The sequence below is a fragment of the Neurospora tetraspora genome, assembly GCF_033439725.1.
Source record: "Neurospora tetraspora strain CBS 560.94 chromosome Unknown B0H65scaffold_4, whole genome shotgun sequence".
Taxonomy (NCBI): Eukaryota; Fungi; Ascomycota; class Sordariomycetes; order Sordariales; family Sordariaceae; genus Neurospora; species Neurospora tetraspora.
Genome location: NW_026944386.1, coordinates 1040021 through 1057417, shown reverse-complemented (window position 1 = coordinate 1057417; position 17397 = coordinate 1040021). Strand labels below are relative to the sequence as shown.

Below are 17397 nucleotides of genomic sequence, written 5' to 3'. Positions count from 1 at the left end.
GGGGGCTTGTTGTGGTTGCGCGGTGAAGGTGCCTTGTTTGCTTGGGGACAAGGCTCCAACGGTGTTTTGGTTATGATGCTTCCTTGCGGGGTTGCTTTGCTCGACTGATGATGCGGGGAGGTGATACCAGCGGTGTCCTCGACGTGTTGGGGTGGTCTCTTTCTGTTGTTATTATGGAGAGGTAGAAAAAGGAGAATGGCAGAAGAAATTGTTGTTTACGAAGGATGGATCGAGTGGTGGTGAGTTTGTTTTGTTGTTTGGCGGAAGGAGGGTGGGCGGGACAGCTCAGCTGCTGACGTTCACACACGACAGTTTTGGAGCTCTCCCCGGCCAGGAGAGGTCCCGCCCCAACCAAGTGGAGACCCCGATCCCGCCCAGGCGGGCCGCGGCACCACACCACCCCAGAGACGGGCAGTTGTTGATGCCTTTTGGCGGGCGGTCGACGGCTGGGCGGAGGAGTCACAACGGGCCTCCTGAAGCTACAGGCGGGTGAGGCGGTATGTTTGCTGCCTTGCCATCGGGTCTGGGGTTGGCCGCAGCTCGGCGGCTTCCCGTCGACTGGAGCCCACTGACGACAGGCACAGAAGCCTGCAGAAACACCAAGAATCTCCATCACAGGGGCGGTCAGTACAGTATTGTATTTCACAAAATGTAAATATCCATACCATGGTATTTTCCACTGGTCATGCCTGAAATGGCCATGAACGTTGATTTTTCCATTCATATCATGTATGAGACTGTTGTCACCACGTCCACGAATGGGAACGTGTACAAGTCTATGCACTCATGCCTTATTAAATACCGATAGGTCATTATCCCGTTTGCTTCACCTCCAACTGAATCGCTCTGACTGCGGGGGTAACCAGTGTGCTGTTACGACCTCAACCCTTGAACTTTGCAAGAGTGTCCTGTTGCAGCAAAATGTCAACAAAAGGGGTCAAAAGGGGGTTGTGGGGATAGGGAACGTACCGCAGTGACCTTCTTGACACTCCGACCTGTGATGCCCCGTTCACCCCCTTGCTTGGCTTTGATGGTAGCCTCTTTCATGAGGCTGTTAGATCGTTAGCGTAATATCATGTCAGAGCTGGAAGTGTTTCGTACGTCTGCATGAATAAAACATAATCCAGATAGATCTGTATCAAATACCATGTTAGTTTGCGACGCGTTGGATTTGGGAATAGTGGCATTTTTGTGACAGTGCCGCTTACCATGACATCGACGTTCTTGCTAACATTGCAGTTAGCGTGGGCCTTGACAATCTTCTTGACTGTCGCCCGTGGATATGCCTTTTGACCAGGCATTTTTGCTGCACAACTGCCGGATCACTGCTTTGAACAGGCCGGGCCAAAAGTGCTTGTTGTCGACGGGTCGCCATGTGTTGTTTTGATGTTTTGGCGTTTCTCAGAGAACTTAGCACTAACACAAAGGTTCTGGCCAATCGGGTAGCAACGCCGCAACCCCACCATGAGGTACGCCCTGGCGTCGTCGAACATGATCGATTCCAAGTGGGGTTGGAGCTTCGACGTCGCTTCGGGCCCTCGTCACCACGTCGGCCAACGCCCAACAACTCTACCGCCAACAAACATCACCAACAAACCCCACCGGCACCATGAATCGTCGCATGGTAAGTCATTGGCAAGGTGCTGGCCGAGTCAACCATGTTTTCTGCCTTATTGCGATCCTCGCTAACCACCCCAAATAGTTGAGCAAAGAGGACGAGGAGGCGGCCGGCGACGAGATCGAGGTCCGTCGCGAGGACCAGGACAAGATCAACAGGTTCAGCCGATTGCACCAGCGCGAACTAGGCATCGAGGAAGAGCTCAAGAACAAGCACAAGGAGAAGGAGGAACTCGACGACTTGGATACCGAGCTCGAGCTTGTCGAGGACGAGGAGGAGCTTGTCCAGTAAGTTCGCGAAGCCAATCATCACCCCGACAGGCAATTGCTGAGACCCGACAACAGGTACAAGATTGGCGATTCCTTCTTCCACATTCCCCACGAACAAGCCAAGGAGATGCTCGGCATCGCGGCCGCAAAACTCGAAAAGGAGATCGAAGACCTCGAAGACAAGCTTGAGACCATCCGCAAGGAGATGACCGGGCTCAAGGTGGATTTGTACGCAAGATTTGGAAAGACAATCAACCTCGAGACATGAAAACATATACCCAAGCTACATCACTTCCGACGAGTGTGAATAATCCTTCCGTATACAACTCTGGCAACAGTCCCATCAGCAGCCCACGCCACCAAGTTGTATCACGTCGACAACATGGCCATTCGTCCTGAAAAGTGCTGGGCTATTGCGCGGATATTATGTCACTGGAAGCCCCTTTAGGCATGCTGCGGTATCGGCGGGCCAGACGCCGAGGAAGCATTAAGCAGCTCGCAGCGCCTATACCTCAAGCCGCCCGTTGCCGCGCCTCGGCTCTGCCATCCTTTTCCACTGGCAGCGGCTGTCAGTGGGAACACGATAAATCTTGTAAGCAATTTCACGCCAACACAACGGCTTCATCCCGTGCTGTTACTGACTGAAGCAGGTAATGGATCCACATGGACTTCTTATATAGGCCGCTACATAATGCCACAATATGAACTTGCTACCAATCGAATCGAGGTGCACAAGCCTCATGTCCCACGCGCTTTGGTATGTACCCCAAGCAGGAACGGGATTTGACGCCTGAGTGTTGCAGCTGCATATGTATCGATCACTCGACATTCATTATAAGCCCCCTAGTCCTACTCCATCGAACCAGGTTGTTGCCGTCAGACATCCAAGTGACGATACTCTGGAAAGACTCGGTTGAAAAATACAACACCCACAATGACGCTTTCTCTCCGCAGGCCCCATCGAACTCTATGTGATGACCGAGTCGGCGCCGTCCTCATTCTCCGGCTGGAGACAATTCCTCGGCGGCTGGGATAGATGGGGTTGTACATCACGAACGTCATGTTTACGTCAAGATCATCCCGTTTGTTTCCCCTGAAGTCCTCCTTTTCACATGCCCAACTCAACTGCTCTCGTGCCACAGGCTACCGCCATGTCGGCAACGCCAGCAATCCTCTATCAACCTTGACCATCCAGCTGGGATGCTTGTCTTCATCCAGAAAAAAGAAGTTACCCAGAGCTCGACCAGGGGACTTGAGGTGGGCGTCCCTCGCTCAACGAAATCACTGGTCATATGGAACAGTAGAATGACTGATTGTCTTACAAAAGAGTCGACTGCCTGATGGCTTGTTAGTTCCCCATAGCAAGGCACCAACTATTACGCTACATATCCTCGGATATTATCACTTCCACCATGAAATCGCCCTCCCGTCATGCATACACTGTTTCTGTTCAAGCATGCATGACATATTTCTTCTTCATTATGAGTTTTCAAGTAAGTGGAAACACATGCTTCGATATCTTGTTGACAAATTCTGTTGTCATAGTCAACAAGATGGCGTTGTATATCACCTCTTTTGCTCCGTCGCTTGTCCCCTGTTCATATTTGGGAACTTGGCCCCTTTCCTGTTCTTACCTTGATCATTATCGGAACGACTTCGCCTACAAACACCCCTCCCTCGACCTCTCCGCTTCATTGGGTGGTCTGATGACCTCCATAGTCTCTCGCCATGTCACAACCCTACCCCGACGATGATGGCCATCAGCAATCCCAAACCACGCAAGCAGAAGAGGGCATTTCGAGATATGAAGAGCGAGTCGATTCTGGTTTCTTACAACGGCATGACGCACCACAGTCCAGCAAAGACAAGGAGGAGCCCCTTCATAGAAGGAAGTCTCCAATGCCGGGGAGGTTCTATCTCGGAACATCCAGCTCAGAAGACGATGAGAGGCACAGTACCGGGAGCGAGTCCTTCTACTCTTATGAGTCAATGAACTCTGAACAACCCTTTCACTTGGGCGAGTCCAATCCACCCGTCGAAGAGTCTCCACCTCCTCTGCCTATGCGGGACAACACAAGTGGTGAGCTCACATATCTTTCTCTCATCCACATAGCCGCTATGCTAACCGATTCAACAGCTCCAAGAACAGCCAGCTCTCCAGACCCGGCAACCATCCCCATTAGCGACGAACATGCCAGATCTTCATCCTCCTCCTTCCATGAAAAGCCAACCACTGTTGAGCAGCCACGAGGGATCCCCTCCCAACTTCTCCCCCGCGCCAGCAGCATAACCAGCTTCGGCTTCATCGACGACGGCGAAGACACCATCATCTCGTGGGAGGAAGACGACCCAGAAAACCCGTACAACTGGTCCTCGGGCAAAAAAGCCGCCATTTTGTTTACTGCCGTCATGCTGATTCTCAACTCCTCCATGGGCAGCGCCCTGCCGAGCAACGCCATCCCCTTTATCGTGGAGGAGTGGAAGATCGAGTCGGAGCAGGAGAAGGTGCTTCCGATTTCCATCTACCTAATCGGTGAGGCCTTGCACTATTTGACCTACTTTTCGCAAAAGCTGACGGATTCAGGGTACGTGATGGGACCGATCTTGTGGGCGCCGCTGAGCGAGCAGTATGGACGGCGGAGGCTGAGTATAGGGACGTTTGCGATGTTTACTGGGTTTACGTTGGCGTGTGCGTTGGCTCCGCATTGGATTTCTTTTATCATCTTTCGGCTGTTTTCGGGGATCTTTGCTAGTGCGCCGATTGCGCTGGTGCCGGGGATTATTGCGGATGTTTACAATGAGCCGAGGAAGCGTGGGAGGAGCATGGGGATCTTTATGGCTGTTAGTTCTCCCCCTTTCCCTTTCCCTCCCCTCGCTTTCCCTTCCCTCCTTCAACTCCCACTAACCCCCCCTCTCCCACACACAGACGACAGTCTTCGGCCCCCTAATCGCCCCCATCCTCTCCGGCTACGCCGCCACCACCATCGGCTGGCGCTGGGCCTTCTGGATCGGCCTCATGTACGCCGGCGCCACCCTCCTCCCCCTCTTCCTTTTCCTCCCCGAAACCTACGGCCCCATCCTCCTCCTCCAGCGCGCCCGCCACTTACGCTCCACGAACCCCAACGCCCGCGTCATCGCCCCCCGCGAACTCGAAGACAACCAACACTCCCTCTCCGAACTCACCTCCATCGTCCTGACCCGTCCAATCCGCATGATCCTTATGGAACCCATCGTCTCCACCTCGTGCGCTTACATCTCCCTGTGTTACGCAATCTTCTACATGACCTTCGAAGCCTACCCCTTCATCTTCATCGACCTTTACGGTTTGTCGCCAGGCGAGTGCGGGTTAACCTACCTCGCCATCGGCGTCGGCTGTCTGATTGCCTTACCGATCTTCATGACCTGGGACTCGATCCTCACCCGCGCCAGGCAACGCAACGCGGCCTGGACAAGACAGGAAGAATACCGTCGCCTGCCGCTGGCTTGCCTGGGAGGACCCATGTTTGTCGTCAGTCTCTTCTGGCTGGGGTTCACTGCCCGCGCCGAAATCCCCTTCTGGGTGCCCGTGTTAAGCGGTATCCCCTTCGGCATGGGGTTCATGTGCGTCTTCCAAGCTCTGTTGAACTACCTGACAGACGCATACGAGATCTTTGCGGCGTCGGCAAACGCTGCAGCTTCTTGCTCGCGCTCGCTGTTGGCTACCGTATTGCCGTTGGCTACGGCGCCCATGTTCCATCGCTTGGGAATCTGGGGGGCGTGTTCCCTGCTGGGGGGGATGAGTTTGTTGATGACGATGATGCCGTTTATTTTCCTCTGGCAGGGGGAAAAGATAAGGAGGGGTAGTAAGTTTTGTTTGTTGTTGAGGGAGCGGAGGGAGGAGATGGAGAGGAAGATTGATGAGCAGAGAAGACGGAGGACGGGCGTGGTGTCTGGGGTAGGAAGTGGTGCCGGGTTTCGGTTCTCGGCTTATGGTGAGGGAGCGGCGAGGGCGGAGACGAGGGGGGAGGGGAGGGTGGTGGTGGGGGCGATGGGAGACATTGAGGAGGGAAACGAGGGGGATGAGAAGGATACGGGGTATGAGAAAGATTTGGAAAAGGGGGAGATGGAGAAGGGAAGGGAGATGGAGAAGGGAAGGGAGATGGAGAAGGGAAGGGAGATGGAGAAGGGAAGGGAGATGGAGAAGGGAAGGGAGATGGAGAAGGGAAGGGAGATGGAGAAGGGAAGGGAGATGGAGAAGGGAAAGGAGATGGAGAGGAAGAGTCTGAGTGGCGGCTCGAGCCACAATGAGGGAGGCAGTCAAGCTGAGGTTGCGCATGGTGGTACTGGCGATGTGGTGAATCATGTTAACAGGGAGTACGGAGCTGATGAGGTCGGCGAGTCGTCCAAATCGTTCAATCATGACCATGATCCTCCGCCTGGTTCAGGTTCAAGAAGTGGGTCGTCAGCTACCGTGGCAGTTAGTCCGCCTCGGATGAGTGCTACACCTGATGATGGAGGGAGCAGGATGGAGATGGGGTTGCTGGAGGCCAGGAAGCAGGCTAGGAAAGAGGCCAGGAAGGAGGCCAAGAAGAAGGCCAGGAAGGAGGCCAAGAAGGAGGCCAGGAAGGAGGTCAGGAAGGAAGGATGAATCGCTTTGAGATGTGGGGCAATAGTGTTAACACAAGGAAACAGAGTAAGAGGTAGAAAATGTAAAATTAAAGCACATCATCGTTCCCGTACCGACAGGTATCTTTCTCGGAGGAGGTTTTGAGGATCAAGGTGTTAGGACGGTTGACGGCTGCGTCATCGGCCAAGCGGTTGTTGGTGAAAGGGGAGGCTGATGGGGTAAATTATATACCCGTTAGGTGCCTCGGGTGCCTGGTGTGAGACGGAGGGAAGGAAGGAAGGAGCTGCGGCTGCTGCGGACGGCTGGAGCCTGGCACCTGGCATCTGGTGAAAGAGTGTCACTGGTGTTCGATATAGGATGAAAGGGCTCTTGAATACGTGAATGGTGACTTTAGGCCAAGGATCGCTTGAATAGCATGTCTCATTCTACTAACATGGTTGTTTTCAAGTATTGCGATACCTGATAGACAACCAAATAACAGAGAAAGCTTGACATCACTCGTTCTTCCATGCAACAAACGAGAGCATACAACGCAGAGATGTAGTCCTAGAGGCTCGATTCAGCCCGGTTAATACATTCCTCTCTGGTATGGGCCTCGTTGAAACCTTCGAACTTTTTGCAGAAACATCAAACACTAAACATACATCTTGAATCTCTCCTCCGCACAATACCTAACCCATGGGATCCCCTCATATGATACAGCCAATAAGACATTAAACATCAAAAGCAAAGATATGCTTGATCACCATAAGCACCAGCAATACTTCACTCCTTCCCCTTTTCCTACACGTGGCCGGCGGCTATCTGTTGGATTGACAGCGAGTTCTCTGGATGAGATCTCCGCTTGTTGTTGTGAGGAAACACATGTTCACTGTCATCTGAATCTCTTGCCTCATCGGTAGTCTGAAAATCATTCGGACCACTCCAGGTATTGTACTTTGAGGAACCAGAAGTGGCCAAATCAGTCTGACCCTGGCCGTTCTCATCAGAAAATCTAACCTGGTGCGTTTTTAGCACCAAGGTTGTGTCGCTCTTGACCGAAGTCATGTCGGTAATTTTGATCTCTGGCAATGCTGCTTTGGTCAAAATGGGGATAGACGACTGACGTCTAGACTCTGGCGAATTCGAGCGCGGAAAGGAGTGAAACGAAGCATCGTTGAGAGAGGGAGAGCTGAGTGGCGTAGCAAACTTATCGGTAGCAGCTGATGAATCCCTTCCACGACTTCTGGGTAGAGTTCCTGGTGTTGTTAAATTCCGTTGACTGGCGGTATTGAACTCTTGAGAATCATCGCCAAAAGCAGCACCGTTGGCTACCCAATTCCTTTCACCATCTTCCACCCACTCCCCCGACATCGACCGCTTCAAGCGTCTGATCTCCCGCCCCAATGCTTCGAGCTCTCGATAACCAGCTTCGGTGGGATGGAGTGCAAGCTCAGGGTATTCCATTGTGGCTCTTGCCTGGTCGCGATGTGACCCACCGCATGAAACATCTGATGCTCTGCGGGAGTGAACAAGCTTGTTGAGGCCGGATTTGAGAGCCTTTCCGAGTTTGCTTGACATCGAATTCTTCTGTCGATGACCCATGACCCCGTCACCGTAGCGTTTGGGATTGTCCCTAGTGATAGGGGTTTGTGTAGTCTCTTGGGTTGGCAGCCTATAAGAAACCCATGGAGCGGACCTAACTGGGTCCGCGTTGTCGCCATGATCCGCATTTCGTTCTGCACGATTGTGTGAAGGAAACCTTGCCCATGCCTCAGGAAACTTTCGAGGCTTCTGTGACTCGGGTCCAGGGCTGTCAAGCGACGACCTGCGCACAGCTTCGGCATCCGAAACACTATTGCTAGGCACTAGATCACTTTGGCGTGGTTTGGTAGGTACTTCAGTGGAAATGGATGCGGTACGACTGTTTTGGTCTTGGCCGCCGGGGCGCGCTCCTGGGTATGGATAGGGATAATAAGTTTTGGGTGGAAGGTCCTCTGGTAGCAAGAGGTCAGAGGAAGAGAAGAGGATGTTGCTGCGTTTTGTTCCAGCGCGCCTGCAGATCTCCTCCCTCACGGCACGTTGCCAAAGCTCTACTGTGCTATCATCGCAGTCGGAGAACGGAAACTCGATTCCTGAACGAAGCGATTGCGGACCGACATCACTGAGCGTTGATTTCTTATGCCTCCGGGAATCAGCAGGACGTGATGTAGATGGCACTGCCGTTTCTTGTTCGTCGTCTACCTGACCGTCAAATGTATGCCTCCGGGAATCAGCAGGACGTGATGTAGACGGCACTGGCACCTCTTGCTCATCATCTACCTGACCGTCAAAGGCCGTCGGGGGTAGTTTGATTCGTCGGGGTAGGCTCAAATGCAATCGTGCGAGCAATGAGCGCTTCGAAGGTTCGGCGCGTAGTTGCTTGGGTTCGGTGGTTTTCTCGAACCGTTTGGCGATAGTGGACGGTGCCCCATGTCCTAGATGGAAACGGGCAAAGCCCCTCTCAACCTTGTTTAGCTTTGGTAACGACTGCCGTTTGTTCATGGTATTCGATACCGCGCTGGGAGAGACCAGCCCCGTCTGAGTGGCGGTGCCTCCAGCAATAGAATTGTCAAGCGAGTTCCTTCCCGTGGCCGTGTTTGAATGGCTTTCACTAAAAGGATTGGGCGAAAGGAGCCCTGTGATCAATTAGCATCTGAACAAAAGTCGTCCACGGCGGACTACTCACATCTCAGTGGTGTCGCTGCAAACAAGTTATTAGGACCCATGACACCTGACGGCAGATGCGATGAAGAATTGCCTGCGCTTGGGTCGGCGCTATTTCCAGCTGAAGGATATGCCGATGATGGGTTGGTAATAAGGCCAGCTTGACCGTTGAGCTGCCTCTGTGATGTTTCAGATTCGTATGCAGCTGTCTGATCAGAGCTGCCGTGTCTCACAGGATACCTACGAACTGTGTTTTGTTCCGACTCGGTATTTGCAGGGGATTCCTCAGGGGTGTTGAGAGTTTGTGTAACCAGTTGTCGATGGATATCCATGTCATGAAGATGGACAATCTCAGGGCGCTGAAGACCAATGTCACCGCCAGCATGGTTGGGGATTGAGCTGCATCTCTTGAGCATGACCACTTTGGCCTGCTCTACGCTTATTTCAGGATCGCCGTCTCTATCCGAAGTCCTACCCAGGGAAATTGATGGCGAACAGGACCCAAGACCCTGGCTTCTGAGCCAGATACCCATTGGTGACTGATCCAACACACAAGGAGTTGCATTCCCAGGCGTGCGGGCTGGGGAAGTGCGTGGACGAGTCTCTGACTTGGACCGGCGTAGAAGCGGTGCTGAACGTGAGGTAGCTACCCTCGAAGCTGCTACTTTGAGGAAGGACTCGGCGTCTTTGGATGAACCGTCTTGATCGATGAAGCTCAGAAAGTCTTCGAGCTGAGTAGCGCTGTAAGAAAGCCTCCAGGAGCCCAGGGAAGAAGTGTCGATCGTATTTGAATAGCGCTGCGGAGCCAAGACCGGAGAAGCTGGCATTTCCGGAAGTGAATTGCGTTCTCGAATTGGCTTCTGGTTGAAAGCAATTGTAGGATATTTGAGACTGTTTGCCCGCGGTCGACTATTTTCCTTGTCAGAAGGGGGAACCGCCCCTGATGGGGAGATACTGGCACCGGACTTTGCAATGGTCGAAGAGGTCATGTCAGGGTGTGCCTCCTCCTCTTCTTGGGCTACTGAGAACTCCAGTGCATCACGAGGTCCTCCACCTGGAAGGTAGTCAAGTGAAGAAGATCTGGGGGGTGGCAGCACAGACGAGACCTCACTCTGAGAGCGCTCGTGGGATTGCTCTATACGGAGTTCCTCTTGTATCCTTTTGTGCATCAGTCTCTTCAGCTCGGCCCGTCGTTGGATTTCCTCCTGACTGCTACCAACGGCTGAGCGAGACTTTTTCTTTGGCAACGAGTCTTGGGACAAGTGGCGACGAATATTCTCTTTGACGAGCTGGAGAGTGCTGGTACTCTTGCTGGGCTCGGTTGATCTACCCGGTAGGTCATCATCGGAATCTTCTACTACAAGGTCGCTCAAATCGGCTGGCCCAATGGGAACGATGACAGAAGATGTCGCTAGCTGCAATGATGTACCAGACTTGCTGGGGGAGTCTCGATGGGCGTCAGCGGACAGCGGAATGGCGATGACTGGGTTGGATGTAAGTGGTCCTGCAACAGGTAAGCGAGCAGGAGGAGGAAGTGCTGGAAGTGCACCCGAGGGCTTCGGAGTCTGGTTCTGGGGACTCAATGTTGACGGCGTCGCTGTCTTGGGAGGGCGAGGTACCCCACAACAGCAGAAGACCGTCATCGTCTAGACTGCTATGTCGAGATGGAGCAACAGATCATTAGCTGCTAATGAGGGTGTGGCCTTGCTGGTGTTCTGCGGCTTGCTAAAGTTGCAATGTTTCCAAAAATGGAGTGGTGTGGTTTTCGCTGTGATGGGTTGGACAAAACAGGGCCATCAAGACCCATGAGGAGCAGGTCAAGGTAAAGATGTGAAGGTGAACAGCTCAACAACTGGAGGAGAAGGGAACGAGGGGAAGCGGATAGAGAGAGAAGCAAAAGCAGTTGCACAGAGTGTCGAGTCGAAGTTGACGGGCGTAGATGCTACCTTCGTCCAATTTCCCGGGAGTCGTGGTCGGACTGAGGGACTGTTCCTCTTGACAACGAAGGGAAAGCTAAGGTGGGGAGGGGCCACAGAGATTCTCTCATGGTTCAACTCACTCCATCGTGCGACTTTGGACAAGTTCTGTGATTGGGCAGAGGAAGGAGCGTCAGGTTCGGTGACGAGACTGAGGGGATGGAAAACCTGAGTTGACCATCACTCTTTCCCTATTTGCTCATTTTGCTGTTTCAAGGAAGAGGGTGCCTGCCTTCAGCGACGAGATATCGGCAGCGCTGTGGAAGGTGCAACAACTTCAACAACGTGAACGGCAAGTGCAGCTCACCACGACATATAAAGATGAAAGACGGAAGTCGCGTGCTAGCATTGCTCAAACCACAAACTTGCAACACCAGACTAGCTGCATGCATTAGCCCATCTAGCGATATCTCGGCATCTTCTCGTGGGGGAAACCATAGAACTCTCTCAGTTCGCCACCGCTGGCTTGTAGATAGGCATGTTCTTGCCGCCATCAAACACCTTCCCACTCCCATCATACGGCGTATTCCACGGCACTCCATCTTCAACGTGCCAGATCTTCTCAACCGCCGGCAACGCACCCTTTCCTCCAGCACCCCCAAGCCTCCAATTCGGGATCGGTATGGGCAGCCAAGTCTCGTTGTGCAGAAAGCCCGGATACGACACCGAGTTGTTGAGTGTCGCCAGGTTCGTCGGGTCCCTGTTTCCTCCGTACCTGGCCGTCTCCGCCGCGAATCGGAACACATTGGCTCCGACGTCGTACCTACCGAGATGGGGTAGTCCCCAATTGTTTTGCACCGATGACAGGATGCTGTAGTGCGTGTAAAAGGTGTCGTCCTGTGTGCCCCTGAGCTCCTTGGGGACGGCATTGCCCAGCAGCAGGGAGACAATGTGGTTCGGCTCCTCGTAGTTCTCGGACTCATCGAAGGTGAGCAGGATGAGCGTCCGCTCGTCAAAGGCCTTGTCGTCCAGCAAGGGCTGCAAGAACTCATGCGACCATTTGGTTGCCGTCTCGAGCGACGTGTTGTGTCCGTCGTGCATCATGTTGGGCGACATAAACACAAATTGCGGCACTCGCTTGGCCACAAAGTCGTCGTGGAATTCGTCAAAGGACTGCAAGCAGAGCAGACGCGTTCCGTTGGCCGTGACGCTGTCAAACGACACAAAGGGACTGAAAGATAACGGAGGTTAGTGTTATGGTAACAGAGAGGGGAGGGGGGAGGGGGAGGGGGGATCTTGTGCAAGGTGTCGGTTTACTTGTGCTTGCGGACATAATCCCACCCGCCGTTGTGCGTGGAACCATCGCTGTAGTTACCCATGAAGCCGGGGCCGGGCATGTCCTCAAAGTATCCGCCCCATGAGATGCCACGGGTATCGAGCAGGTCAACTACCGTTGACACATTCTCCGGGACTCTGACCTCGTTGTCATGGTTGAGTCCGAAATAGTCACCCGCGATGGCAGCGAGATAGTTTGGCTGGCTCGGGTGTGTTTGCGCATAGTATCTGGTGAGCAAGACGCCCTGCTTCTTCAGGTCGGCAATGCTTTTGTCAACCGCAACCTTGGCGAAGTCCTATGTGAAGAGTCAGCCAATAGGTTAACGGGACGTATCATGAAAGGCAACTCGCCTGGTTCTCCAGCCAAATGGTGATGAATCTGTCAAAGACCTTTCCCTTGACAACGTCAGCTGCAGCGCCCACAGTGTGTAAGGCTGCCAGGCCGCAGAGGGCCAGAAGGAAATTCTGCATTGTGATTCTTGTTGGTCTCTTCAACACATGCCCACTTCCCGATCAAGAATGGTGTGAGAAAAGCTCAGTTGATCCTTCTCATGCTCTCATGAATCTCATGATAACCTAAAACGGTAAAAAAAAAACCACGTCGCAGTCGGCAGGAGAGCGAGCAGTTGCCGCCAAGCACCCTGCAAGATTCTGGACCCATCGTCGGCCGCCTTACCACGCTTGTATTAATGGCACAGCATGGTGCACTACGACTCGGACGGCCGACCCCGACTCCCGACCCCGAGTCGGTCGTTCCTGGTTGGTTGGTGTCACCTTGGTCACTTTGTGATCTACACCGAACGACCGAGTACCTAGAGGTAGGGAACACGGAGCATCAGATTTGACAGTAAACAGCATCTTATCTTTTGTCCTGGAGATCTCTTGAAGTCTTGAGACCGTGACCGATTCTCCGAAGCGAGGTGGTCTCCCTCCCACCCCCTGGCCAGGTTGTCTGGACATCTGATCAAGCCCAACATAAGGCGCTAACAGATCTGCATTGGGTTTCACCGCCATTACTGTTAGCGACAAGGGATGATGTCGTCATTCTGACTGTCGTTTGGACCCCTATCAGGCACACACTTCACAGCGTAACAGCGGTCCCCTGTAAAACTCCAGCACTGACTGCACAGTGCACCTCCCTGGGCCTGACCTGAAAGCTCGCCCCGCATTGCCCCAGATCCCGACAAGATCCATCCGCCCACAGTCCGTCGTCGCGTCGTCGCGTCTCCCCGCATTGAACATTTCCAACTCCCAGTCTTATTGTCCATGTTGAACCCGAAGCGCCATTCCGCTCTGTAAACAAAGGAAAGAAGGAAAAAAATGGCCTCCCAAAACTTCCTAGGCGCCTCCATCACCGGCGGCACCCGGGAAAAGACGTACTTCGAGCAGCAGCGCGAAGCGCTAATCGGGGACATCGCAAATAGCTTTGAGCATGTGTTGGCAAACATCAACAAGCTGAATCGCTCGTTGGAGGCTGTTATTACTGTATGTGTGTTTCCTCCGTCCTCTCGCTCTCTTTTTCTATTCTCTTCTGTATGCAAGTCCAGTCAGTTGGATACTAAAGGTTACGTGACTTTGCGATTAATAATAGGTTGGCAACGAATTCTCCTCCGTCGAAGCCCTCTGGTCGCAGTTTGAGAATGTCATGGCGAAAGATCCCGCAGAGGCACAGGCACAGGGACAGCAGCAGCAGCAGCAGCAGCAACAAGCGCAACAACAACAACAACAACCGGAGCAAGAAACAACAGCAAGACAACAAGAGCAGGGACAGACAACACATGGCGAAGAAGGACAACAAGAAGAAGATGATACCAAGATGGAGGTGGATGAGGAGGAGGATAGTAAGATTAAGATGGAGAGGTGAATCGAGCACAGCACCGGCCGCGATGAAACGACCACCGGATACATAACGAGAAGGGAAAACGACTGATACGGAAGAACAAGGGGTTTGCATGTTGGCATGACTGCCACCGACGGAGGACACGGAACGACATCCAAGACAACATGTCACGTCCGAAGAATGGACGCCGGACAGCTGGGGCGACGGGCAACGGAGACGGAAAGGGAGCGAATGGGTGATATGACAACTTTGGATTGTACGAATAATCACACGGAAGGATGGATAAGATACCCAGACAGTAAGGACAACGGAAAAGCAATTCAATTCAAGTCAGAACAACAACAGCTCGGTTCACACACACACTCAGGTACGGCAGCTGTCACACATGGTTGTGATATCGGTCTCGAAGATGCGGCGAAGTGATTTGTGATTTTTGACGTCTATCTGATGTGTCAAGATGTCTCCTCGTCTATAAAGCGAAAACTCAGTAGGAAAAGAATTGAGTAGAAGCAGATCGCGAAGGAAGGTTTTGCTCTTCCACCTCTTTTTAAGACGTCGTACCCATGGGAGAGCTGGGATGACGAGATGCTAAGATGGATTCGGAAACCCGTCTCGGCTAAGAATGGTGTTTTTTTTTGGTTTCCAAGTTGCAGTTGCAGGGCTTGTGGGAGAGTATCACGGGGATGCTGTTGGCGAAACCATCAGGCTTCGATGTTGATGTTCGCTTCTTCGAGACAATGTCCTCCGAGCCGACCCTGTACGGTATTCCATCTCTTGAAAATAGTGCTTCCTTCCATCACCAGACTGTCCATGACATGTCTGTGCAGGCGTGACGTTTGGTCTTTCGACATCGAACACCTTGGTGCCGCCGATTGTCTTTCCAAATATCGTTTGTCATATCTCATGGGGAGGTCATCATATCCGAATCAAGTCCTCAGACTTGCTCTGCAGGTAGAAGAAGAAAGGTTAAGCAAAACGTATCCACGTAGCTCAGGTGTATAGAGTAGGAAATATGTGTGTGACGGGAATCACTCAGTGTGGCTTACTGTCCATTCCGAGGTAATCCGCGGCAACGACGAGCTCAAGGCAGTTCTCAACGGGAATCTCCATATCAGGAACGTCCTCGCGGTCACGGTACTTGTACCAGTAGTGGAAGTACTCGACCACCTTTTCAAGAATAACGCCACTAGAGAAGAAATGGTTAGCAGCTGGAACTTGGCGGACCTAGATATAGTGAACGAGCAAGCGGATTTGGGTTCGTGAAAAGCTATCAGATCAAGTGTAGTTGATAATCAAGCAGTCCATGCCACCTTTTTTTTTTTTTTTTGAAAAAGGAAAAGCTGGTCTGTCATAAAGAACGCAGCAAAACTTCTTTCATCACGCAGCTTGTTGTGTCGGAGAGCAGAAATGGATGGGGATAGTGTGACGGGGGAGAAAACTTACTTGATGTCCTGAAGCTCGCAACGACCAGTCCTGGCCTCGGTCATGTTGTTACGCAGCATACCTCTTATGTAGTCACTGCAGAGGGTCGCCTCGCGGAGCATAACAAACTCGAATCCGTCCTTGGAGACGAGTGTGATGTACTTGCTGGCGCCGCCGTTACCGTTGGTGGCGTCCATCTTGCAGTGTGGGTTGTGTGGTTTCCGCGCACTTGGGCAGGTGGTTGGGTAGAAAATGAAAATCCTGACAGGATGGGGACACTGCGCAATTAGTTTGTAGCAGTCAAATAAACTCCCGGTAGTTTCTCGCAACCGTCAGTGTTGTTGTTCTGACGATGATTGTGTAACAGTGAGAAAGGGAGATTGCGGTTTTGTTGCAAAAATTGCCCCTCAACGCGTGCCAGACGCGGTTTGTAGGACAATGGGCAGAAAATTTGGTTGTTGGCGGGAAGACAAGGGAAGGGAAAGGAAAGAACGTGAGAGAAGCGGCTGCCGACAGTGAAGAACCCGCAGTCTTTGCAGTCGGGCCCGCACACCCCGGAGCCGATGAAAAGCCGGCCGGCCAGCATGCATGCACGGGCAGTGGAAACGCTCAGTGACGCACAGGCCACATGATTTTTACCTAAGCTCATCCTTGAAGCTTGGAGCTCTTTTCTTGGCGAGCTTGGTCCAGTTCGTGCCTGTTCGTCCAGTTCGGACGACAAAGTGGGTCTTTTTCCCCTTACCAACCTCCCAGCCTCCTCGAGGTCCCAGCTGAACATGGACAAATACATGTGGCTATGGATGATAGGCCTCCGCATGTGGTCTCGGGGACGAGAAAAGACGCACACAAAGGGCGTGTTTGAAAAACAATTTCATTTTCGTGAATCTTACAGGAAAGCGGTGTTCTGGAGGGCCATATGATGTCCCATATGATGTGCTGCTATTGCAACTACTTGCGGATTCGGTACCTGCATTAAAACAGGCTTTCCCGGATGCACTTGAGAGATGCTCTGACGATCGACCAACGCGATCTCTTGGAGTGGACCAGGTTTACTTTGAGAACCAATTTTAGCACTGTTTTTCCAAGGTCGAACCGCTGTTTGAGCAAGGCTGCGGTCGTCTACGAGTTTGTCTGGTGCGACTTACTGCGAGTCTGCTGAGTGCTGAAGCAGTCAAAGTTGTGTCATTGCCAAGCTGTTTGGCTGCAATTCATGTGGAAGTAAAAGGAGCCAAGGCAAAAGGGGAAACGGTTGCCCCGCCGACAGTTTACAAACCACACACCCTCCTGAGTGCTGGGACGCTGACCCTCTCCCGCCGTCGCGCCTGCCCTGCCTGCCTCCCGCTGGCTGCTTGATTGCCTTGACCTTACAAGGGCCTCCATATCCACCCACAACAACCAGCGGTTCAGTCCACTCTTCCGTTGTCTCTCACCATTCCCATTCGCACACCACCTGGCACTCTTCTCCAACAACCCCTCGATCAACATTGATTGACCGCCGCGATACGATAAGCACAGGCACACGGAGGCCCAAAACAACATCTCCCCCAATCTCCTGCTACTGTAGTGCTTGACCGCCTTGGCCGCCTCGCAGGCCCCCCGTCACAACCTCAATTCGCGCTTTCCAAGCACCTTCTGCGACTTCCCAAACACCAGACCAGACCTTCGATTGCAGCTTCCGAAATTCTGGAAAAAAAGGAACCACCAGT

At 52.8% G+C, this 17397-nt stretch overlaps 8 protein-coding genes across 8 annotated transcripts; 3 read left to right on the top strand and 5 right to left on the bottom strand.

The window, feature by feature from the left end:
* Positions 1-35: 35 nt before the first annotated feature.
* B0H65DRAFT_185948 (uncharacterized protein) lies at positions 36-1094 on the bottom strand. Its single transcript, XM_062821572.1, has one exon. It carries the CDS (start codon positions 722-724, stop codon positions 71-73), a length of 654 nt encoding a protein of 217 aa, XP_062681414.1. The 5' UTR covers positions 725-1094; the 3' UTR covers positions 36-70.
* Positions 610-1385, bottom strand: B0H65DRAFT_464550 (uncharacterized protein). Its single transcript, XM_062826760.1, has 4 exons — positions 1209-1385; positions 1102-1133; positions 970-1051; positions 610-908 (listed from the first exon to the last, which is right to left on the bottom strand). The coding sequence occupies exons 1-4, from the start codon at positions 1299-1301 to the stop codon at positions 882-884; spliced, it is 234 nt and encodes a 77-aa protein (XP_062681413.1). The 5' UTR covers positions 1302-1385; the 3' UTR covers positions 610-881.
* A 224-nt stretch (positions 1386-1609) lies between these two features.
* Positions 1610-2155, top strand: B0H65DRAFT_508626 (Prefoldin subunit-domain-containing protein; the record flags this gene model as incomplete). Its single annotated transcript, XM_062828243.1, has 3 exons — positions 1610-1624; positions 1703-1905; positions 1963-2155. The coding sequence occupies 3 exons, from the start codon at positions 1610-1612 to the stop codon at positions 2153-2155; spliced, it is 411 nt and encodes a 136-aa protein (XP_062681412.1).
* A 1460-nt stretch (positions 2156-3615) lies between these two features.
* Positions 3616-6514, top strand: B0H65DRAFT_427142 (major facilitator superfamily domain-containing protein; the record flags this gene model as incomplete). Its single annotated transcript, XM_062824666.1, has 5 exons — positions 3616-3967; positions 4025-4420; positions 4472-4732; positions 4821-5961; positions 6076-6514. The coding sequence occupies 5 exons, from the start codon at positions 3616-3618 to the stop codon at positions 6512-6514; spliced, it is 2589 nt and encodes an 862-aa protein (XP_062681411.1).
* A 438-nt stretch (positions 6515-6952) lies between these two features.
* On the bottom strand, positions 6953-11211 carry B0H65DRAFT_185900 (uncharacterized protein). Its single transcript, XM_062821571.1, has 2 exons — positions 9201-11211; positions 6953-9150 (listed from the first exon to the last, which is right to left on the bottom strand). The coding sequence occupies exons 1-2, from the start codon at positions 10819-10821 to the stop codon at positions 7277-7279; spliced, it is 3495 nt and encodes a 1164-aa protein (XP_062681410.1). The 5' UTR covers positions 10822-11211; the 3' UTR covers positions 6953-7276.
* On the bottom strand, positions 11212-13000 carry B0H65DRAFT_185899 (putative acid phosphatase Pho610). Its single transcript, XM_062821570.1, has 3 exons — positions 12781-13000; positions 12412-12725; positions 11212-12325 (listed from the first exon to the last, which is right to left on the bottom strand). Exons 1-3 carry the CDS (start codon positions 12898-12900, stop codon positions 11602-11604), a joined length of 1158 nt encoding a protein of 385 aa, XP_062681409.1. The 5' UTR covers positions 12901-13000; the 3' UTR covers positions 11212-11601.
* Positions 13001-13576: 576 nt separating this feature from the next.
* On the top strand, positions 13577-14625 carry B0H65DRAFT_464534 (DASH complex subunit Dad1-domain-containing protein). The gene is made up of 2 exons (XM_062826759.1): positions 13577-13914; positions 14021-14625. The coding sequence occupies exons 1-2, from the start codon at positions 13750-13752 to the stop codon at positions 14291-14293; spliced, it is 438 nt and encodes a 145-aa protein (XP_062681408.1). The 5' UTR covers positions 13577-13749; the 3' UTR covers positions 14294-14625.
* Positions 14626-15286: 661 nt separating this feature from the next.
* On the bottom strand, positions 15287-16240 carry B0H65DRAFT_185870 (POZ domain-containing protein). Its single transcript, XM_062821569.1, has 2 exons — positions 15713-16240; positions 15287-15455 (listed from the first exon to the last, which is right to left on the bottom strand). The coding sequence occupies exons 1-2, from the start codon at positions 15886-15888 to the stop codon at positions 15302-15304; spliced, it is 330 nt and encodes a 109-aa protein (XP_062681407.1). The 5' UTR covers positions 15889-16240; the 3' UTR covers positions 15287-15301.
* Between the last annotated feature and the right edge of the window lie 1157 nt (positions 16241-17397).